This window comes from Oryctolagus cuniculus, chromosome 20 (genome assembly GCF_964237555.1).
Source record: "Oryctolagus cuniculus chromosome 20, mOryCun1.1, whole genome shotgun sequence".
Classification (NCBI taxonomy): Eukaryota; Metazoa; Chordata; class Mammalia; order Lagomorpha; family Leporidae; genus Oryctolagus; species Oryctolagus cuniculus.
In genome coordinates this window covers 34,570,988-34,594,926 of record NC_091451.1, presented here as the reverse complement: position 1 = coordinate 34,594,926, position 23,939 = coordinate 34,570,988, and the positions used below count along the sequence as shown (strand labels likewise).

Sequence of the window (23,939 nt, the reverse complement as noted above, 5' to 3'; positions counted from 1 at the left end):
CCACTACAGCTCATTTTAAAATCAGACACCGATCGCCACATGACAAGTGCCCGCTGTGCCACTGCCGGTTCCCTGACCTGCTCCACGTGGCCCTGGCGCATCTCCAGCACGGCCAGGTTGTTGTAGGCCTCCGCGTGGTGGTTGTTATTGACCAGAGCCAGCCTGAAGCACTGATGGGCCAAGTTCGTATCTCCGATTCCCTGGAAGAGAAGCACAGATTTGCACACAGGCAACCAACGCTTCCTCTCACCACTGCCTCCCTTCCCTCCCCATAAAATCTTTCCTGCTACTACAGGGAAAGCGGCAAGCACCCCCTCACAGACACCAGGTGTGAGTTCTGTATAAGTGAGTTTAAGTTAAGTTTAAATTGCCACATAAGACTACAACAAAACCTGGATATACAGTACCTGAACATTTCTACAAACTAATCTTTTATAAAAGAAATTATATCAGAAAAACAGCGTACCACAGCTACATGTCCCAAGTTGTACCATACGTCAGCTGTCTCTTCTTCATTTTCAGCCAGAGAAAGGGCACGTTCAAATGAGGTCAGGGTCATATCATACTGCTGGGCGTAGAAGCAACACAGCCCCAGATTGTTAAAGAGCTGGCAGTTATAAACACCCATCTGCAGGAGTCGCCTTTTCAAAAAAGTGCACAAATTTTGGTGTCATACCAACATTGTGTTAGGACACATATTTCCTGTTACCAAGTTAGAAATGAGTTCATTTTATAATTTTAACACTCCCAAAGAATACAAGCACAGCGTTAAAGTAAATGCAACAACAACAACAAAAATTCAAGCACATACAAGTTCAAACAGTTCATGGAAAATGGAATTAAAAGATAGATTTATTTTGATGCAAAAAAATTAAGTTTATGCAAAGTTTTTTTCTTAATACACATTTCCCCTAAGCTTCTTAAAGACCCAGCTCACAAAAGTATATCTCTTGTAATGGTACTACCCATAGGGAATATGTCTGGAAGCAAAATCAGAAAACAATTTTCCTATGCTTTTCCCCCAAAAAACAGTGTTGTGAGAGAACAAACATAAGAACTCAAAAGTCACATCAAGTAAATCCCACACGTTTTAGTGTTATAAAGCTTTGGTGTCCGTAGGTAAATTACTAAGACCTGGCTGAGCTGGATGCTGATCTGGGCTGTCTACACTACCTTGTGGTAAAGCTGTATCTACTGAGCACCCGTGACCTACCACTGAGGAAGAGAATCCCTCTACCATCCACTTAGCTTTCACAGTGCAGTTTAAGAGTCTCATTCTCCTGCTACATATCATTAATCCCAAGGAACACAGGACAACCATGTTCAATTAAGCAAATGAAAATGCAGCCAGCTGCTCTGACAAAGCCCACGACCCGACCTCTTCAGGGAGTGGGGAGGGGAGCCAGCTGCATGTGCGATGCATTTGCATTATTGTATTTCAGGCTCCCAACACATATTTGGAAAGAACTCCGGTCAGCTGCCAATCATCTCCTTGTATATTCCCCAAGGGCTGAAGGGGCCCTCGTAACTTCAAAAATTAACTCCAGAAGCATAAAATAAGTATGTGTTCGAAACAGAATCCATGAAAAAAAATTTATTCTTTGAAAAAATATTTGGACAAGAGTTGACAACACTTCATAAACAGTTGATCCTTTTTCAAGTCTTTGTAAAAGTTCAGAACGTGAGGCCAACTGCTCTTTGCAAACCTTTTCACTATATCTGCCTGTGTCTTTAAGACTGGTGGCATTAATGAGGGCAGTGATGATGAGAAATATTTAAACTATTAAACAGACGCTGGTTGATGGCAAAATGGCTGCTTGCACAATGACATACTATTAAAAATTGTCAGTTACCCGGCTGTGTTTCTGCAAGATGCCAAACATCTGCATGTTTCCAGCTATTGGATATCATTTTAATGCTCATAAAACATCTGCGTTTTGGAAATTTGAGCTTCACAGAGACATGGCCTACACATGACTTCTTGACACTGTCACCCCATCTTCGTTACTGTTGTACCAGTGTTTTGGAGGAAAGCAGTTGTACAAACAATGCAAAGCACACCTGTAAAACCGAAGAGCTATTTCTGGTTGATCAGAATAAAAGTGGTTGCTTCCAATGCACGCAATGGCTTCCACATGAGTATTGTCTTGTTTCAAAACTTCTTTATAGTATTCAGTTGCTGAGGAAATATTGTTCATTTCCTATTCATCAAGATAAAAGAGCAATACTTTATTAGTATCAGTCAATAATTTTATTTTTTTTTCTGGCTAAGTTCATTCACTCAACAAATATTTATTAAAAGCCTACTATGGGCCGGCACTGTGGCGTAGCAGATTAAGCCATCGCCTGTAGGGCCAGCATCCCAGTGGGTGCCAGTTTAAGTCTCAGCTGCTCCACTTCCAATCCAGCTCTCTGCTAGGGCCTGGGAAATCAGCAGCAGATGGCCCAAGTCCTTGGGCCCCTGTACCCACATGGGAGACCTGGAGGAAGCTCCTGGTTCCTGGCTTCATCTTGGGCCAACCCTGGCTGTTGCAGCCATTTGGAGAGTGAACCAGCAGATGGAAGGCCTCTCTCTCTGTCTCTGTCTCTGTCTCTGTCTCTGTCTCTCCCTCTCCCTCTCTAACTCTGCCTTTCAAAATAAATCTTGAAAAGGAAATAAAAAAAGAGCCTACCATGTATCAGACTTCATGATAGGCCCTGAGGACACAACATGAAGAAAAGATAGAGTCACTGTTCTCAAAGAGACCCCTTTTGGTGCAAAGACAAACAAATGAAAAACAGGCCAGGAGAGTGATGTGAGAAAAACAGATCAGATGTAGGAGAGAGGGCGGGAGGGAGGTGCCTCTCAAGGGGTAGTGGAGGAGGTCACTTTGCAGGAGGTGTTATCTGGGGACCTGAATAAAGCCAGGGCCTGGGATGGAACATACAAAGGCAAGAGAGGCTGCAGAGAGAGAGAAAGGGCAGCACAAAAGGAGAACAAAGGGACAGCCGGGGCCTTGGTCAACCACAGGGAGAACTTCACATTTACTTCTTTTTTTTATTTTATTTTATTTTTTTATTTTGACAGGCAGAGTGGACAGTGAGAGAGAAAGACAGAGAGAAAGGTCTTCCTTTGCCATTGGTTTACCCTCCAATGGCCGCCGCGGCCGGCGCACCACGCTGATCTGATGGCAGGAGCCAGGTACTTATCCTGGTCTCCCATGGGATGCAGGGCCCAAGCACTTGGGCCATCCTCCACTGCACTCCCTGGCCACAGCAGAGAGCTGGCCTGGAAGAGGGGCAACCGGGACAGAATCCGGGGCCCCGACCGGGACTAGAACCTGGTGTGCCAGCACCGCAAGGCGGAGGATTAGCCTAGTGAGCTGCGGCGCCGGCTTTTACTTCTAAAGTTTCTCTGAGAGAAAGCCGTCAGAGGATTAAAAGCAGAATAACATAATTGTGCTATGTCTGCATTTTCAAAGAGTATCTTGGTGAGAGGGGTGAGTATTTGGCCTACTAGGTAACATGCGCTTAAAATGCATGTGTCCATATCAGAGTAATCAGGTTTAATAGCCGGTTCTGGCTCCTGGCTCCTGACTCCAGCCTCCTACCATGGCAGACCTTGGGGAAGCAGCAGTAATGGCTCACGCAATTGGGCTACCGTCACCCTGTGGGAGGCCTGGATCAGGTTCCCAGCTCCCAGCTTCAGCCCAGCTCAGTTCCAGTAACTGTGCGCTTTTGGAGAGTGAACCACGGGATAAGAGCTCTATCTGCCTCTCAAATAAATAATGAATAAAGAATACCTTGGTTTCTAAGTGTAGGGCTTATTAAAATGGGGAAGGATTGTACCAGGGAGACCAAGAGCCCAGGAGAAAATGAAAGAAACCCAGTCCAAGCTAAAAAGAATACACACAAAATTAAAAATTAAAGAATTTCCTGGAGTTAACTATATATATGCTTTCTAAAATACTGATCATCATAAATAAATGCATTGAATGAGTGCTATATCTCTCAAAATCACCTTCAAGGCCCATATCCATATCCTTACAAAATACTCCCTAAAGCCCCTGTTTCACATACTCTCTCTGCCTTTCAACTTACATGACATTATGCGAACCACTTTTCTTATTATGGAAAGACTTATATTTTGTTATATTTTAACCACACCTTATTAAATATCGATTCCATTAATTTTTTTAAAGATTTATTTTATTTATTTGAAAGACAGTGACACAGAAAGAGGAGAGGCAGAGAGAGAGGTCTTCTATCCACTGGTTCACTCCCCAGATGGCCACAATGGCAGGAGCTGCGCCAATCCGAAGCCAGGAGCCAGGAGCTTCTTCCAGGTCTCCCACATGGGTGCAGGGGCCCAAGGACTTGGGCCATCTTCTACTGCTTTCCCAGGCCATAGTAGAGAGCTGGATCGGAAGAGGAGCAGCCAGGACTAGAACCGGTGCCCATATGGTATGCCAGCGCTTCAGGCCAGGGTGTTAACCAACTGTGCCACAGCGCTGCCCCCAATTCCACTAATTATAAGAGCAGTGGGACTGGTGTGACATAATACGTAGAGCTACCTCCTGCAATGCTGACATCCCATATGGGTGCCAGTTTGTCTCCTGGCTGCTCCACTTCAAGTCCAGCTCCCTGCTTATGGCCTGTGAAAAGCAGTGGAAAGTGGTCCAAGTGCTTGGGCCCCTGCCACCCAGGTGGGAGACCTGGAAGAAACTCCTGGCTTCTGGCTTTGGATTGCCCAGCCTTGGCAGTTGTGGCCATCTGGGGAGTGAACCGGTGTATAGTAGATCTCTCTCTCTCTCTCTCTCTCTCTGCCTCTCCCTCTCTTTGTAACTCTCACATTGAAACAAATAAATAATTTGTTTTTAAGAAAAGCACCACACAATGCATTTTTATACATAGAATTTTTGATACTTACTGATGGACTTTAGACATATTCTGACAAAGTGTATCTTTGGCATACTTTAAAGTGTATATCTTTCTATATATATATTTATATAATAAATATAATAATAAACATGGCAAAATAAATTGAATATAGTACTCCTTTATATGCAATCAAATTCTTCTTAATCTCTTAAAAAAAATAAGCTGTCTGGAGGCAGCTATTTGGCCTAGTGGTTGAGACACCATTTGGGACACCTGCATCCCCTATTAGGGTACCCGGATTTGAGTCTTGGCTCTGCTTCTGTTTCTAGTTTCCTGCTAATGTGCACCCTGGGAGGCAGCAAATGATGGCTCAAGCTGTTGGGTCTCTGCCACTCACACAGGAGATCTGGACTGGGTTTATAGTTCCTGGCTTTGGTCTGGCCCAGCCCCAGCTATTGCAGGCATTTAGGGAGTGAACCAATAAGATAGTTCTCTATGCATCTGTCTCTCAAATAAATAAATATTTTTTAAAACAAGTTGTCTCATTTGTGAAATTGAGCACCCTTATCTGTTTATTACTTATTTGAGAGGCAGACAAACACAGAGAAAGAGAGAGACACACACACACAGAGAACTCCCAGCTACTGGCTCACTCCTCAGATGCCCACAATGGCTGGTCTGGGACCAGAGTTAGGAGCCAGGAATGCAAGCCAGGTCAGCAGCCAGGACCGAGAGCTGAACTCCACTGTGGGCAGGGGGTGCCTTAATTCCCAGGCTAAATGGCTGCTCCCTTAATCCCTTTTCGACTTGGTCACCCAAGTACACACTATTCCACACAGCGGTGTCCATGAGTCAGTGATACCACTGTTTTCTTGTTCTTTTGTGTTCACTGACGACTAAGAAGGTAGATCGTTATGGGTGGATGTGGTATGTTGAGATACGTACACACTGTGGAATGAACAGATCAGGCTAATTCACATATCCATCACCTCTCACAGCTATCACTTCTTTGTGGAGAGCACAATTCACAACCCCGTCAGCGTTTCTTACAGGCTGCTCCACTGCCGCCCCCAGGATTTTCTATGCAGCAATGGACAGGCCTTGCCTGTGCTTTCGGAACTTTACCAGCAGGTGTCAACAACGGCTTTCGGGCAACCATCAGCACTAATTAACAAGCTCCCCATGCTGCAGGAGTAACTACCAAAGGACCACCTAAGCAGGCTCTGACAGCCACATGACAACTGCCAGTTGGTTCAGATTTCAAAAGGCGCACACCAATTTCAGAGACATTAAAAATGTGCAAAATAAATGTCTTTAGAATCCATGAAAAACGAGAATGGTAAATTCCTCAAGAGCAAGATCACGTCTTTTCTCAGCACTAAATGTAGTGTTTCTGGATACTGAACAATTCATCAGCAAGAATCAGTTTCCAAAATGTTCTCACACGCCCATGTTTCTACTATAACAGAGGTTCTCAAATTTTTTTATCTCAAAATCTCTTTAAAAATCTTAAAAATGGCTGAGAAGTCCCAAAAAATTTCATTTATGTCATATCTATTGATATTAGAAACTGAACTGACATTTTAAACTACGTACTCATTAATTCACCCTAAATAATGCAAAAATCTGTTAACATAACAGCGTATTTTTATGAAAAATAAGAGGCTCTTCTGAGTGAAGCTCTGTAGTTGTATAGCCATGTCTGTGACAAGGCGGATGCGTCTGTCTAACTCAGTGATAGAAGCTGTGGCTATAAGTCACATGCTCCAGTTCTGCTTCTATCTGTAACAAGGTCAATGGTTTGTCCTTCATTCCTCTCAATCTTGTATCTATCACTCAGTTGGTTTTCAGTTTGGAGGAACAAGGGTGTTATTTCTCAGTTCCACAAAATCCTAAAAAGAAATTCACTCATCAGTCCAAACCCATTCTCTCTCTCTCTCTCTCTCTTCTTTTTTTCAATGCACTTTCTATTTGAAATCCTTATTCAAAATCAACAGCACGGGGCTGGTGCCGTGGCTCACTTGGCTAATCCTCTGCCTTCGGCACCGGCATCCCATATGGGCACCGGGTTCTAGTCCCGGCTGCTCCTCTTCCCGTCCAGCTCTCTGCTGTGGCCCGGGAAGGCAGTGGAGGATGGCCCAAGTGCTTGGATGCCTGCACCCGCATGGGAGACCAGGAGGAAGCACCTGGCTCCTGGCTTCGGATCGGCGTAGCTCTGGCTATAGCAGCCATTTGGGGGGGTGAACCAATGGAAAGAAGACCTTTCTCTCTGTCTCTTTCACTGTCTAACTCTATCTGTCAAATAAATTAAAAAAAAAAAAAGTCAACAGCACATCACAGTGCAAGACTTTAGTGTTATAGTTCCTATGGTGGCAATCCCTTATGCCATGACTCCAGCCTCATCAGCAGTTGGTTCAAGGCAGTGGGTTCTCTAAGGTAATCTTAGAGGCAGGCATTTGTTGCAACCATTAAGAAACTGCTTGGGATGCCTGGGTTCTAGTTCTGGCTCCTCTCCTGATTTCAGCTTTCTGCTTATGTGCACCCCAGAAGGCAGTAAGTGATGACTCAAGTAGCTAGTTTCCCGTCACCCACATGGGAGACACAGACTCAGTTCCAGGCTCCTGGCTTTAGCCTAGCCCAGCATAGCTGTTGGCATTTAAAGAGAGAACCAGTGGACAGCAGATCTCTTTCTCTCTTTCACATAAAAATAAAGAAAAACAAAATGATTTTAAATACTCATATGGTTGATTGATGGACGCGGAAAAAAAAATTTATCTTAAGGAATTTTAGACAAAAATACTAATTTTTTCAGCAAACATATGCAGTTTTTAATTAAGTTTTACAAACTTACAAAATATGTGCTTATGCTAAATAAATATAAACATTACATTAATGGTACAAAATTAAAACTCCCCTTCTTAAATCTCAGATGACAGAGACCCTGTTTCCTGAATATCTAAGAAAGTTTGTTCATATGCTCATATAAGCATTACATATAGGCACATACCAATTTTAACCGTAAGCAGAATCATTCTGTACATTCTAATATACAGTTAAGTTTTTTTCCCACTCCCTTTTTTTATGTTTATTTATTTTCATCTACTTGAAAGATACACACACATTTAAAGAGAGAGAGATCTTCTACCTCCTGGCTCACTCCTCAAATACCATAATAGCAAGATCTAGGCCAGAGAGAAGCTAGCAGCCAGGAATTCCATCGGAGTCTCCACATGGGTGGCAGGAACTCAAGTACTTGAGTCATCATCCACTGCGTCCCAGGTACATTAGCCATTAGCAGGGAGCTAGATGGGATATGGAGTAGCCAAGCATCCCAAGAGGTGGCTTAACACACTGTACCACAACACTCACCCCCCAACCAGACTCTCTCTCATGAACCATTAGCTTGCTTCCTTTTTATAAAAACTATAAAACCATATTTGTGCATTTGTATGAAAATGCCTTTAAGGAAAATTCCTATAAGTCAAATTGCCAGGTCAAAGAGCGTGTACATTTTAAAATCTCATCTGTAACTGCAAACAACCTCCAAATGGACTGCCCCCTGTCCACTCTAAGTCTGCTTCTCCACACCCTTAACCCTAGATACCATGGAACTTCATCTTTGCCAACCTGATTAAGTGACAAAGGGTATACCATTGTTTTTTAAGTTTTTATTTCTTCAATTACATCAGATGTTAAGTACTTAAAACATCAGATATGCATAACTCTTCATCTGTGAACTGCCAACACATGCCCTGTGCCTGTTTTTCTGTCCTATTTTATCTTTTGTCTTTTTATTACTGGTGTATGTGTATGCCTTAGTCCCTTCTTTGCTGCTGTAGCATCATATCATTCACTGGGAAATTTCTAATGAACAGAAATGTATTTGGCTCATGGTTCTAAAGCTGGACGGCCCAAGAGCAAAGGGCTGCCTCTGGTGAGGGCCTCCCTGCTACATCCTGACTTGACAGAAAGCATTACATGGCGGGGTGGGGGGAGATATTAACTTGCTCTCCAAGCAGGAACCCACTTCCCAGGAACTAACCCACTCTGATGATAATGGCATGAATCCATTTATGAGGGCAGAGCCCTCAGGGCATGATCACTTCTTAACTGTTCCATCTCTCAACACTGTTGCATGGGGGATTAAATTTCTGACCCATGACCTTTTGGGGACACATTCCATCACACAGTCTAAGGAGGCTGGATGGCAAACTTCCCTCGTGGATACTGAGAGACAGAGCTGAAATGCAGTTCAAGAATCCCTGGGCACAGGCCGGTGCCATGGCTCACTTGGTTAATCTTCTGCCTGTAGCAACAGCATCCCGTATGGGTGCCAGGTTCTAGTCCTGGTTGCTCCTCTTCCAGTACAGCTCTCTGCTGTGGCCCAAGTGCTTGGGCCCCTGCACCCGCATGGGAGACCAGGAAGAAGCACCTGGCTCCTGGCTTCGGATCGGCGCAGCAATGGCCATAGTGGCCATTTGGGGAGCAAACCAATGGAAGGAAGACCTTTCTCTCTGTCTCTCTCTCACACTGTCTGTAACTCTACCCATCAAATAAAATAAATAGATAAATAAATAAATAAAAATGTATTTAAAAAAAAAGAATCCCTGGGCACTGACTCTGCTTTCTCATTACAGAAAAAAAAAAAAAATAAGCCTATGGCTATTGATTTTGGCTCAAAAACCAGAAGGAGTGGTGTTGATAATCACCCCTCCAGAGGACAAGTTCCTCCAGACGGGTGGCATCAAGCCCTAGCAGGAAAAGCTGGTGGTGGAGACAAACCGCAGCTGGCACTGGGCTGTTGTCTCTGCACTGTGGTGACCTTACATGAGAGGGTCAAGGGTCACCACGCAGGCTGAACCCAGGAAAAGCTGCACCATGACGCTCATGCACGCCTGCTGTGAGGAAACACCTCGTTTTCATATGTGTTTAACTTCCTGACTAAACAAGAGCATCTACAAGTATGTGCACATGGGCACGTGTGTGAGTGTGTGTGCACGCGTGCAATTCTTACCTGCTCAGCAATTTTAAAGCAATGTGTTCATTACAGAAATTAAAAAGCAATCTTTAATTTTTCTCAGGTATGACAAGTACTTTTCCTGTTTCATATTTTTACATTTTGTTTTGATCTGGTTTTATTTGTATTTTTGGTTCTACTCTATAGGACATTTAACTTTTATGTTTCCAAATTAATCAATCTCTTACTATGGATTCTCATTTTGTGTCATGTTTAGAAAGATCTTCCTCATTAAAATTTATACAAATAATACATCTGGTTTTTTTCTGGAACTTTCATGGTTTCATTTTTTGAAATTTTAAAATCTTTGAAGTTCTAAATCTTGTGGTAAAGTGTTCTTTCAGTATTAAGAAATCATCACTCATCCAGTTCTATTTCTAAAGTATTAAATAATCAAATAATCAAATGGGCTCAATAGGCATCCTTTATCACATCCTAAATTTTCATATGTATGAACATATGTCAACTCTACTTCGCTCCTTTAACTTATTCCTGCATCAGAATTACTTAAATTATACTAACTCTAGAATAGGCTTTATTAATGTGATTTAAAATAACACCTTCCGGAATATAAATGTCATCCCAAGTATATAATAAGCTGGTATCACTGAATTGATCTTTACAGCGGTTATTTTTACCCAATTCACAAAACACTAACTATAAGTAGATTTTCAGTTACTTAAAATAAGGTTGGAAGTAATTTAAGGAAGTGAATGTTGCAGTGGTTCTCAGTCTGCTACGCTCAGAAACACCTAGTGAGCTCACTGAAAGTACAAACACAGAGAGAGCATTTGACAAAGCAGTTAAGAGACCGCTTGTGAGTGCCTGGGTTCGAGTCTCGACTCAACTTCCAATCCAACTTCCTGCTAATGTGTATCCTGGAAGGCAGCAGATGACGACTCAAATAGTTGAGTTCATGACACCCCTAAGTGAGGCCAGATGGAGTTCCTGCCTCCTGGATCCTGGCCCAGCACCAGCTGTTTCTTTCTCTCTCTCTCTCTCTCTCTCTCTCTCTCTCTCCCCTTGCCTTTCAAAGAAATATTTAAAACACACACACACATACACACAAATGCTTGAGTCCCAGCTTCTAGGACTCCTGGTTCAGGAGGAAGAAGATGGGTTATATTTCTTCTTCTTCTTCTTCTTATTTTTGTTTTTGTTTTTGTTTAAAGATTTATTTTATTTGAAAGCCAGGGTGGGGAGCCAGTGCCATGGTGCAGTAGGTAATCTCTGCTGTGGCCTGGGAAAGCAGTGGAGGATGGCCCAGGTGCTTGGGCCCCTGTACCCACATGGGAGACCAGGAAGAAGCTCCTGGCTCCTGGCTTCAGATTGGCACAGCTCCGGCTGTTGCAACCATTTGGGGAGTGAACCAACAGAGGGAGGACCTTTCTCTCTGTCTCTCTATCTCATTGTCTGTGGCTCTACATCTCAAATAAATGAAATCTTTAAAAAGAAAGAAAGAAAGAAACAAAGAAAGCAAGCAAGCAAGCCAAGGTTACAGAGAGAGAGGGAGAGAAGCAGAGAGAGAGCTTCCATTCCCTGGTTCACTCCCCAGAGGGTCACAATGGCAGGGTTGGGCCAGGCCAATGCCAGGAGCCAGGAGCTTCTTCGGGGTCTCCAACACGGTGTCGGGGCCGAAGTACTGGGGCCATCCTCTGTTGCTTTTCCCAGGCTGTGAGCAGGGAGCTGGCTCAGAAGTGGAGCAGCCGGGACATAAACTGGCACCCATATGTGATGCTGTTGTTGCAGGCAGCAGCTTAACCTGCCAAGCCACACTGCTGCCCCTGGATTGTAAATTCTTATACACTCCCATGGTGATTTCCATACACAATAAAGTTCCAGGGCCACTAGGATAACATTTCCAGAGAAAGGTCTCTAACTTCAAACACCTTTCAACAACAAACAGATAAAATAAAGATCTACCTTTCAAACAAAATGCTTTAAGAAAAATTAAAATTACTACCAAAGAAATTTACTGAGGATAAGTCATTTTAAATAAATGTCCATACAAAAGAAGCAATGAACCACAGGCAGAACAACATGTTCATTTCAAAATACAAAACATTAAGAAGATACAATACCAAAATGAAAGCCATAAGTAAACAGCAGAGAACAAAAAGGAAAAGAATCTCCCCAGAGAAAAGTATGATGTACACAACAAAAATCCCTAAAGACATCCACGGCGTAGGCTGGGATGCTAAGGAACAAACTTCACTAATTAACTCTAAATCCACAGTCACACAAAGAGTAAAAGAGTATGTCAGAAACCTGACTCGGCATGGTAAGCTGGCATAAGGGAAATCCAAAGGGAATACTGTATCCAACTGTTTCAAGCCTGTGCTTAGTTCTTGATCACCCTATCTGCGCAGGACAGACTTGCACTGTGCCTACAACCAGGTGCTCTCCTCTCCACTTCCTTCTTCCTTTAGGTACAAATCAGTGTAGAGCAGGAGAGGATGGCAGCTCCAGAGCTAGTCCACACCCCAGGCACAGCAACAGTGACCAACACGGAGGCCTGGAAGGAATTCTTCTGACCAGCAACTAACGCAGTAGCAGCTACTGCATCAAAGATGCCACAGCTGGGGCGTGGGGGCGTAGCGGGTAAAGCCTCCCCCTGTGATGCAGGTATCCCCCGTGTGCACAGCTGGGGCGTGGGGGCGTAGCGGGTAAAGCCTCCCCCTGTGATGCAGGTATCCCCCGTGTGCACAGTGGGGGCGTGGGGGCATAGCGGGTAAAGCCTCCCCCTGTGATGCCGGTATCCCCTGTGTACACCAGTTCATGTCCCAGCTGCTCCACTTCCAATCATGCTAACGGCCTGGGAAAAGCAGCGGAAGGCAGCCCAAATGCCTGGGCCCCTGCCACCGACATGGAAGACCCAAATGAAGCTCCTGGCTATCAACAAAGAGGAAATAATTTAAATCTCTATCTTAGGCTGTTCTCTATACTCTCCTGTATTTGAATAATTCCCAATAAAAGCTTAGTTTGGCCAAACGCATACACAAAAACCTCTTATTCTACAGATAAACCACGGGCTAACAATAATAATTTTATACTTTGCTTTCTTTGCTAGGACCTCACGGGACTATGAGCTCTCTTAAGTGTATGTAATCTCAACTCTACATCAGCTTTTAAAATAATATGAATGTTACCTCATAGATCCTGGCAATTCCACAAAGCAGAGTTACTTCTCCTGGAAACTTATCCAAGCCTTGTTTGAAAAGATTTAAAGCAGTCACAGGTTGATCCAATGCAATGTAAACCTGAAAAGCAAGATATATTTCAATAAAAGTATCAGTTATTAAAATGACAGCATTTGGTATGATTACTGATTAGGAACAAATTATCTCTCAGACAGGACAGCAAAAAAGAAATTTCAGAAATGTGAGGCTGCATTTCCAGTAATGACCTTATAGTTTCATATAAACCTATTTATAGTATTTATTGCTCAAGTATAAGATTAGAGGGATAGGTATGGGTGAAAGCTTGCACTTTTTACCTTATAAATTTCTGGATAGTTTTTAAAAATATAATAAATAATACAGTTAGCATACCAACATAAAACATTTAATAAATTTAATTAATAATTAAAAAGCTTTAACAAAAAAAAAGTTCCTAAAAATCCATGTATCTCTTTTGTACAGCAACCATCCCTCAATGTATTATAGGAAGCAACTGAATTGTACCTCTATATAATCATGTAGGGAATAATGAATTTAAATAAATTGGTTTATTGAAAAATAAATGAAACCATGTGTTTAATAATAGTTAAAGTAAGAAGCACACTTTTTTCAACCACATGTCAAATATTATCAATTAAGAAGATGGCAGTCAAATAGTACGACCTGAGTCTGAATTTCAAGTCTCCCCTTCAGAGAAGTCTACTGTGATGCTAGAAAGTTCTACAAGAATTTAAGGTCAATATATAATAGGTAGAATGCAAACTTAGATATCAGACAATTTCAAAGCTTTTTCAAAACCCACTGTAAACATACTAAGATTTGCACAGTAACTTTCTATAGTATAACTTTCATTTTACTGGTGGGCTAACTTTTATTAGCACATCTAGAAACTAGCAGCACTTCCCTTAATATCGCATTTTCTTGTGACTATCACATTTTTAAATTTTAAAAACCCCTAGGGGTGGATAGCCCGCATAGCAGTGAAGACACCACTTGGGACATCTGCACTCCAAATCAGAGTGCCTGAGTTTGAGACCCATATCGCCATCAATTCCAGCTTGCTGCTAAAGCAGATGCTGAGAGACAGGGGGTGGAAGGCTTAGGGAGGTCCCTGCCACCCACATGGGTGACCTAGACTGAGTTCTTGGCTCTTGGATTCAACCCGGGGCAGCCCCAGCTGCTGCAGGCATCTAGAGTGAACCAGCAAATGGGAGTGTGAACTTGCTTGCTCTCTCTCTTCCTTTCAAGTAAAATGAAAATAAAGAAAAAAATTTAATTAAAATAAAAACATCCTAAAGATATAGTGAGCTGATGCCAAAACAATACTTCATCAAATGGTTTTCTTCCAAAAGCAGCCTGTGAATGGGTCAAGAAATAACTTTACCCCAGTATAGAGACGTCTAAGCGGCTCCTTCACTCCTGCTGTGTCTGCGGGTGGCTCTGTGTGTAGCAGTGACGGGGCTCTGGGAGTCTCAAAGACCTTGGTTTGAATGCGGGCTCCTAACAGCCAAGTGACCCTGAAAAACTTCCCAGCTTTGTTAAGCCTCATCTTCCAGAAGAGTACAGAGGAAAGATAAAGCCTCCGCGCAGGTCTACTGTGCGGGCTGACTGAAACTGCCTGTAAAACGGACCTGCCCGATGCCCTACACTGGTTGGTGCTCGAGAAGAGAGAGCATTACTGCTGCTGTTACTCAGAGCGGAGGAACCGAGGACCTAGAGCAAGCGTCCCTGATGTCTGCAACCTGTGCAAGTGGGAGACGGGTGTGGTGTGGAAGAGAAGGCCTCTGGGGCCCGCCACCTAACCAGGTAGTGAGCCTAGGGGGCGTCTTCCTGTCCTACTGGGCAACCGTGTAGAGCGGACTCATGTTTCTGTGGCAGTCAGTTCCTCCTGAGACGGTTACCCTCCATGTCTTCTCACTTCTCTTGCTATGGAGAGAACTAAGTCAGATCTGAAGGTAACAACTTGCCAGATACTCCTGAAGAAACTGGTACCTGTCCATGGCCAGAATGTAAACACTGATCCTGAGAAGACAGAGTTCACTCAGACTAATTCTTACTTACTTTTGCCAAGTAGAGAAATGTATCCACCATTTCCTGCTGCTTCAGGGCTGATTTAAACTGCTTTTCTGCTTCTCGATACATTCCTAATCTAAGAACAGCATTAAACAAATTAGACATTCAACTTAAAAATAAATACCCTTCGGTTTTTTTCATTCCCCAAGGACAGGGATGGAGACAAATTATATCTGCCAGAGAAAGCGTAAACCAAAGAAGGTAATCTTGTACGTATATTAATATGATATACAGTTTAGCAAAAAAGTTGCCTTTGTCCCCTATTCACCGGCTACCTAACTCTGAAATGACGTGGAAGGAGTCCATTCCAAGCCTGGTCACCACATGACTAAAAGCTGCCAGTAAGCCAGGTCACATCAGTTCACCAGCCAAAGAGCTTATGATCAGCTAGACATATGGCAAGTGACCTGAATAAATGCTTAGAATCCCCATTTGACTGGAAGAACTGACAAATGACATTTCTTTGAAAACAGTCTCTGCTCTGAGACAAAGGCCCATTTCTTAAGGTTACCCTTACACCTGTTCTAAAAATCTTTTTTCTGTTGTTTTTTTTCCCCTAGATATCTGATACTGATTTTCTAGCCTAGAATCTGAGATTTGCTTTCTTCCTAAGTACAAGTGTCCCAAAGTCGGTGCCCACATCTTCTGCCCAGAAAACATTTTGTTACCACTAAATCAATTACTAAAGTACACCCAGTTTTTATTCAGCCTGTCCTTAATTTGAAAATTTCTCATAACTACTCATTCCTAGTCATCTAAGAGCTAAGAGCTCAGGGATGACAATGTTGTATTTTATGAAATAAAATCAGGATAATATACAATGTGTCCCATTGTGCAAGTTTCCTTAAAAGGTTTAAAAGAACAGCTTTATTCACTTTTCAAAGACTAAACTTCAACCATTAATGTGATTTGGACCCAAACAGCTGTTGAAAGGCTTGAAGCTAAAGCGATTAAGGTGACTCGCAGACTAGCCTGAAGTTAGAAGATGTGTGATATGCTACAAGTCCCTATCTCTCAGAGGTCTCACAAATTTCACAAGGAGCACTTATAAAAAAATGTTATCAAAGAACTCTCAGATTCTGAAAAACAATGTATTTATGTACACATCAACTTAGCATGCAAGTCTTAAACATGTGACTTAAGAAGTACAGTCACTGAGTTCCATGAATGTTAAGTACCCATGAAAAGTCTCTATGAGGGTACCTGAAAAAGTCCAAGGAAAATGGAATTAAAAGAGAAGTTTATTTTGGTGCCACAAAATTGAAATCCACGCATAGCTGTAAACTGCAGTAAACAGATGACACTAAAAGCCAGAACTGGGGCACTGGGATGGGAATGGGTAGAAAGGGAGCAACTCTGCCAGTCACCACAAAGGCAGGGTCAGCGGTACTTAACGATCAAGGAGCAAAGGCACAAAGCGAACTTGGGGCCGCATCCTCTGGTAACATAGCCTTGACCTTGCTAGCTGAAGTAAGCAGCTCTTTCTTTGGCTCCCACTTAACACCCTATGTGTGCTTCCATCATAATGGAAATCATGCTAATAATTATTTATGGTCCTCTCTCCCCCATTCTATTGTAAACTGTTGAAAGAAAGGACAATCTAATATAACTTTTATAACCTCAGTGCTTGGCAGAGTAGCTGCTCATTAAATATTTTACTAAGGGGATGGACGGATGGATGGATGGATGGATACTGAATACATAATAAAAATGAGCAGCAGAATAATTTAAAAGGATAAGAAGCAGTGATTAAATGCCATCATATAGAGGTGGCAGAAGGAATCAGTCAATGCGTTCCTTTATTAAAGATTTCTGAAGATTTTGCTTATTAAGCACCTGATTTCAATAGTGTCTTCAAGAACTATATTCATGAATTTAATGAGTTTAATGTTATAGTAGTCCAAAATTACTCTTAGTAGAAAAACACAACCTCAATTTGGCAATACTTTGGAGTTCTATGCAAAATATCTAAATTGAAGGTAGTCTTTCTTTTTTTTTTTTTTTAAAGATTTATTTTATTTGAAAGACAGAGTTACAGAGAGAGGTAGAGGCAGAGAGAGAGGTCTTCCATCCACTGTTCACTCCCCAGATGGCCACAATGTCCGGATCTGTGCTGATCCAAAGCCAGGAGCCAGGAACCTCCTCTGGGTCTCCCACGCAGGTGCAGGGCCCAGGGACTTAGGTCATCTTCCACTGCTATCCCAGGCCACAGCAGAGAGCTGGAGGAGCAGCCAGGACTAGAACCAGCGCCCATATGGGATGCTGGCGCTTTAGGCCAGGGCTTTAACCTGCTACACCACAGCACCGGCCCCCAGCAGTCTCACTTTCAACAGCAGAATAAATATCCTTTTCATCCCATTTATATTCTTCTTCAGTGTTTGAATGACAAGTTTCTAAATACTGAAAGGTGCTGATGGTAACCAAAGTTTACCTTGTTTGTGAGATTACAAGACATATTTGATTAACAAGACATACTTACCTTTATAAAATATAATTGTTCATTTGTCTGTTTTTCTAAATGCCATATATGCACCTCAATTTCAGCAACAGGTTTCAGATCATATTTACTAGTTGCTATAAAAATAGTCATAAAATTAGGGGCCGGGGGCCAGCGCTGTGGTGTACCAGGTAAAGCTGCTGCCTGCAGTGCTGGCATCCCATTCAGGTGCTGGTTTGAGATCTGGCTGCTCCACTTCCGATCCAGCTCTCTGCTATGGCCTAGGAAAGGAGTAAAAGATGAACCAAATGCTTGGGTCCCAGCACCCCTATGGAAGATTGGAAGAAGCTCCTGGCTCCTGGCTTTGGATCGCCTCAGCTCCAGAAGTTGAGGCCATTTGGAGTGAACCAGTGGATGGAAGATCTCTCCCTCTGCCTCTATCTCTCTGTAACTCTTTCAGATAAATAAATAAATAAATAAATAAATAAATAAATAAATAAAAAAAAATTAGGGGCCAGCACTGTGGCATAGCAAGTAAAACCACCACCTGCAACACTAGCATCCCATGTGGGCACCATGGCATGCAAGTCCTGGATGCTCCACTTCCACTCCAGCTCCTTGCTAATGCACCCAGGAAAGCATGGAAGATGGCCCAAGTGCTTGGGCCCCTGCATCCGTGTGGGAGACCTGGAAGAAGCTCCTGGCTCCTGACTTTGGACTGGCACAGATCTGGCTGTTTTGGCCATTTGAGGAGTGAAAACAGGGGATGGAAGATCTCTCTCTCTCTCCCTCCCTCCCTCCCTCCCTCTGTTTGTCTAATTTCTGCTCTTCAAATAAATTTTTTTAAATTCATAAAATTAATGCTACTTTTCTTATCTCTGTTAATTTGCTTTAAAATGTGTTTAAACATTAGTGAATGTTAAGAACACCCAAGTCCTGGAGAACAATACAGGAATGTGTGAGTAGTAAAACCAGAAACGCATCAGAAAGTGGAGTTCAAGCTCTTGCATGCCACTATTTTTCTGAGGCTCAACTTCTCTCCTCTGGGAGAAAGGCTAATAGCAACTACCTCTGAGGAGCCGTGAGACGAATGTGAGGTGAGGTGATGCACGGACAAACTAGTGCTCACTGTCAGGTGCTTTACAGATGTAAGGCGTCAGTATCAATAAAAAGGCCTGCGAGTCAAGAGGACACAGACCAGGAATTGCAGACTTGTCCTGGTCCCAGGTCTGTTACTAACTGCTGCTAATGCACAGCACAGCTACTCTTTGGCCTCAGCTTCCTCATCTGAGAAGGGGAGCTGGATCTGATGGCCTCGAAGCACCACCCTCCCAGCTCGAAACTTTATTATCCAGTTTTGTTGCTATCATGTGGTCATTAAGCAAATATTTTCTCAAGTAAGCCAAAGCCACAGTTCTCATTTTTTCATGAGCAAAAAAGAGAATGGATTTGAGATTTAAAAATATACCGCTTCTAAGCCTTTCAACAATTAAAATTTTACCTGTAGTAACACTTTCCAATCTGCACTTTCCACCACCAGTCCTTGTACTGAGAATGCTCTGTGGAAAGGGCGGCCAGATCCAAAGCCTTTGAAAACAATTCAGCTTAGATTAGGATTTTCTTTTCTAACAATTAACACTCAGCAAGAGTAATAATGAAATAAACCATATATTTAGCATCAATCAAAACACGCACTAGAAATCAGACAGAACAAACTCAAGTTGCTCGTGTTCTCAGGTGGCCCCACCAATTTCCCCTAAATAATCAGTTCCAGACGAGAGGACTAACAACGGATGAGACAGAACACTGCTCAAAATAAAGCAGATGTATAATACACATGTATACAATATTAATACACAATGCAGGATTGACATTTTAAAATTCTTAGATTTGTACCCTCTCCACACTATTTATCTGCTGTTTAATGGTTCAACATGGCTCCAAACTCAGTGGCAGTCAAGCCTTTGTTTATGGCATGTCCAATTGCAGATCCCACTTTAAAGACAGAAGTCAGGGGGCCGGGGCCATGGCTCACTTGGTTAATCCTCCACCTGCAGTGCTGGCATCTCATATGGGCACCGGGTTCTAGTCCCGGTTGCTCCTCTTCCAGTCCAGCTCTCTGCTGTGGCCTGGGAAGGCAGTGGAGGATGGCCCAAGTGCTTGGGCCCTGCACCTGCATGGGAGACCAGGAAGAAGCACCTGGCTCTTGGCTCTGGATAGGCACAGTGCCGGCCGTAGCGGCCATTTGGAGAGTGAACCAGTAGAAGGAAGACCTTTCTCTCTGTCTCTCTCTCTCACTGTCTATAACTCTACCTGTCAAATAAATTTAAAAAAAAAAAAAAAAAAAAACAGAAGTAGGGACGGGCAGTGGACCTGGTGGTTAAGAAGCTGGTTAGAATGCCTGTGTCCCATATTAGAGTACCTCGGTCCAATACCTTTACTCCAGCTCCTGACTCCTCTTTCCTGCTAGTGGGGACCCTGGGAGGCAGTGGCAATGGCTGGAGTGATTGGGTTTCCTGCCACCCACACAGGAGGCCTGGGTTGAGTTCCTGGCTCCTAGCTTCAGCTGCATCCATTTGGGGAGTGAACTAGTGGATGGAAACTCTGTCTGTCTGTCTGTCTTTCTCGCTGCTTCTCAAATAACTACATCTTTTTATTTTTAAAGATTTATTTATTTATTTATTTGAAAGGCAAAGTTACAGGGAGGCAGAGGCAGAGAGAGGTATTCCATCTGCTGGTTCACTCTCCAAACAGCCATGACAGCTGGAGCTGCACTGATCCAAACCCAGGAGCCAGGAGCTTCCTCCTGGTCTCCCATGTGGGCGCAGGACTTGGGCCATCTTCTGCTGTTTTCCCAGGCCATAGCAGAGAGCTGGATCAGAAGTGGAGCAACCGAGACTCAAACCAGTGCCCAAATGGGATGCCGGCACTGCAGGCAGTGGCTTTACCTGCTATGCCACAGCACCAGCCCCATAAATCATTTTTAAGAAAAATAAATAAGACAAGTTTTGAGAAGTAGAGAAGGGTCAAATAAGCACACAGGAAAAAGAAAATGAGACTGTTAGGAATGCAAGGAGTCGCGGTTATTTGGGTAGCTGCTATCCTCAACGATCACCGTTCCATTACCCTGACATCACCTAATACTTGCTGCAGACTGAAAAAGATCTCTTTAAATTGCTTTCATATTTCACATCTGTTTATCCTGTATCTTTTACCATCTTCTAGTTTGTTCTTTCTAGTGTTTACTTAAGATCAAATAAGAGATGACTAACTAAATAGGAATTAGTGTTATATACCGAGGAAGTGGAAATTCTTTTGATAAAGGTAAAAGCAAATCAATCTTTATACAAATTCAAAGTTCCCAAGGTCAGGCAATTGGCCTAACAGCCTGTCACTTGGGATGCCCGCATATCATACTGGATGTGTGTGTCCAAGTCTCAGTTCTACTTTTTTTTTTGACAGGCAGTTAGTGAGAGAGAGAGACAGAGAGAAAGGTCTTCCTTTTTCCATTGGTTCACCCCCCAATGGCTGTTGCGGCCGGTGTGCCGCGCTGATCCGAAGCCAGGAGCCAGGTGCTCCTCTTGGTCTCCCATACAGGTGCAGGGCCCAAGGACATGGGCTATCCTCCACTGCCTTCCCGGGCCACAGCAGAGAGCTGGATTGGAAGAGGAGCAACTGGGACAGAATCCGGCACCCCGACCGGGACTAGAACCCAGGGTGCCAGCGCCGCTAGGTGGAGGATTAGCCTATTGTGGCGCAGCGCCGGCCCTCAGCTCTACTTTCAATTCCAGCTTTCAGCTAATGTGCACCCTAGGAGGCAGCAGCTGACGCTTCAAGTACGTGAGTTTCTGCCACCCTCATGGGAGACCCGGGTTAAGTTCCTAGTTCCGGGCTTTGGCCTAGCTTGTCTGTTGCAGGTACTTGGGGAGTGAGCCAGCAGATGGGAGATCTCTGTGTTATCTCTCTCTCCTTCTCTCTTTTTTGTCTCTCTCTCTCTTCTGATCAAATAAATAGAAATCAATTAATTAATTTTTAAAAAATAAGTTTGAAGCTCCTTTAAAGATCTGGTGACTAGAAGATGGGATTATTAAAGAGAATTCTTATTGCTTATAATACTTATTATTCCTTCTCTCAAAGTTGAAAAATCTTCATTCTTTCGCCAATGTTAACTTAACCATGATGTCCAACAGCTCAGTTAAAGTAACTCTTGGATTGTCAGTTCTATTATCTCAAAATGTATCCCACATTACTGTCCACTTCTCTTTTCTGAAAAGAATGCCAGAAGAATCACTTGGATCTCCTGCTGCAAAATTAATTACCTTTCCTGGTGTTCCCCATCTTCTCTTGCTCCAGGGGACACCTCTAAATATGCAAACCTCTTGAAAGATTGGTGTCACCATGCTGAGCCTCTAATGGACTTGAAAAATCAACATCTCTACTTGAAAGCTATGGAAATTAAAAACAAGCCACATTCTACTCTCACATGCTTATTTTTCTTTTTTCCCCTCCAGCCAGAAGTAAAAATGAAAGCAAAAAATAAAGGGAAACATAGAACTTCAATTACTATTCTCTCTGGAAGTGCTAGGAAAATATATTTTTCAATCAGCTTAACTCAGGCAGGCATTGTAAATACCTGAACTTATCAGTTTTAACTAAATCTTTATAAAGACCTTTCCCAGAAATTAGATCATATTCACTCTCATGTTTGATATAAATAAAGCCTCTGCTTTTTAGAAAAAAAAAAACATCCAAAATGTTTTAAATATTCTAACTGCCCAAGGAAAGGTGTAGTGTTTACTAGAGGCTGCTGACTTTGGCTTCAGATATGATCCCGAAGCAAGTTTTCTTATGAAGGATCCACATGTTTGTGCTAAGCCACTTAAGGAAATGATTGTGAATTATTGATACAGAATTAACTGTGACAATTTCAAATGGATCCTGAGCTTCCAAGCCCTGACACCCTCCTCTTACATCTCCATGATTGTGGAATGTTGTGCTCAGAGAGGCACTCAAACCTTCTTCTTCTTCTTCTTTTTTTAAGATTTATTTATTTATTTGAAAGGCAGAGTTACATAGAGAGAGAAGGAGAAACAATGAGATAGATCTTCCATCTGCTGTTTCACTCCCCAATGGCTGCAATGGTAGTGGCTGGGCCAGGCTGAAGCCAGGAGCCAGGAGCTTCTTCTGGGTCTCACACGTGGGTGCCGGGGCTCAAGCACTGGGGCCATACTCCACTGCTTTCCCAGGCACACTAGCAGGGAGCTGGATCAGAAGCAGAGCAGCCAGGACTCAAGCTGATTTCCATATGGATGCCAGCACTACAGATGGCAGCTTAACCCGCTGCGCCACAGTGCCACAGTGAATTTTAGCTTCTGTTTCTGATTTATGTTGAAAATTTCTTAAGAACTAAATAAAACTATCATAGTAGTAAGATCCAAAACTAGAAACCACTAACATTTTTAGAAATTAAAGTGGTGACAGAATATCTGTATTTATTTAAAGTCTCTCCCAATTTTTTAAAACAAATGACTATATCCTTATTTTTAAGGATCTTTGAGTAATTTAATAAAACCAACATCTGGCTATTAGGAAAGGCCCAGAATGTAATTTTTTAAGGTCATAAGTTATAGAAATCCAAAAGCAAAAAGAACTTTGGCAAGACTTAGATAGCATAAGGCCTGTGAATATGTCCAACCTCTGAAAGTTGTAAACACAATCATCCTTCCACTATTGTTATAGTTGTGACTACCTCAGGGTGATGAAACTGAAGAGCATATGGAAATAAAGATTCCAAAATCACCAACCCACACGCTACTTCAGCTTTGTCGATGCTGCCAATATTGTCCACAAAGAGAGGGGTAGGAAAAGGGAATTATTCAAAAGCTCCAAAGCATAAATACAGCATCCATAGGTCAAGTTTATTCTCTTAACATTTAAATATTAGTTCAAAGTGTTCCCTATGTTTATAACATTTTATTTGTGTACAAATACAGAGTCACCAGCCTACACGCCACTTTAGTTTCATCAATACTGACCGACCTAAATGAGAAAGTATTAAGAACTCAAAAGATAGAAACACAGTTTTCCATGCTACTTTAGTACATTAAAAATACATACTTTATAAGCAAATGGAGATAAATTTGAAATCACAGAATATTCAAATGACCTTTCAAAATCCATACAATGTGTTCTGAGACTTTTGGTGACTAATATCATGCTTCTACAATCATTGAACCACGTGGTTTTAAATCAGATGTAGATGTTAGTACCACACTTAAGCTTAACTTCTGCATAGTTCATAATTTTTAAAGTGTATACTTAATATTTTGCATGTTATTGTCCTTTCTTCCATTCTTACCAGGATATGCCCATT

At 42.6% G+C, this 23,939-nt stretch overlaps 1 protein-coding gene across 3 annotated transcripts in view; it reads right to left on the bottom strand.

Annotated features, from left to right (window-relative positions):
- Positions 1–23,939, bottom strand: part of TTC8 (tetratricopeptide repeat domain 8) — a 57,339-nt gene that overhangs the window by 6,804 nt on the left and 26,596 nt on the right. For all 3 annotated transcript variants that reach the window (XM_002719609.5, XM_002719610.5, XM_051826184.2), the window contains 6 exons: positions 19,068–19,153; positions 15,118–15,205; positions 13,027–13,137; positions 2,062–2,201; positions 467–641; positions 78–200 (listed from right to left, as the gene is read on the bottom strand). In XM_002719609.5, coding sequence (XP_002719655.3) covers positions 78–200; positions 467–641; positions 2,062–2,201; positions 13,027–13,137; positions 15,118–15,205; positions 19,068–19,153 — 723 coding nt within the window. The remainder of the gene's footprint in view (positions 1–77; positions 201–466; positions 642–2,061; positions 2,202–13,026; positions 13,138–15,117; positions 15,206–19,067; positions 19,154–23,939) is intronic.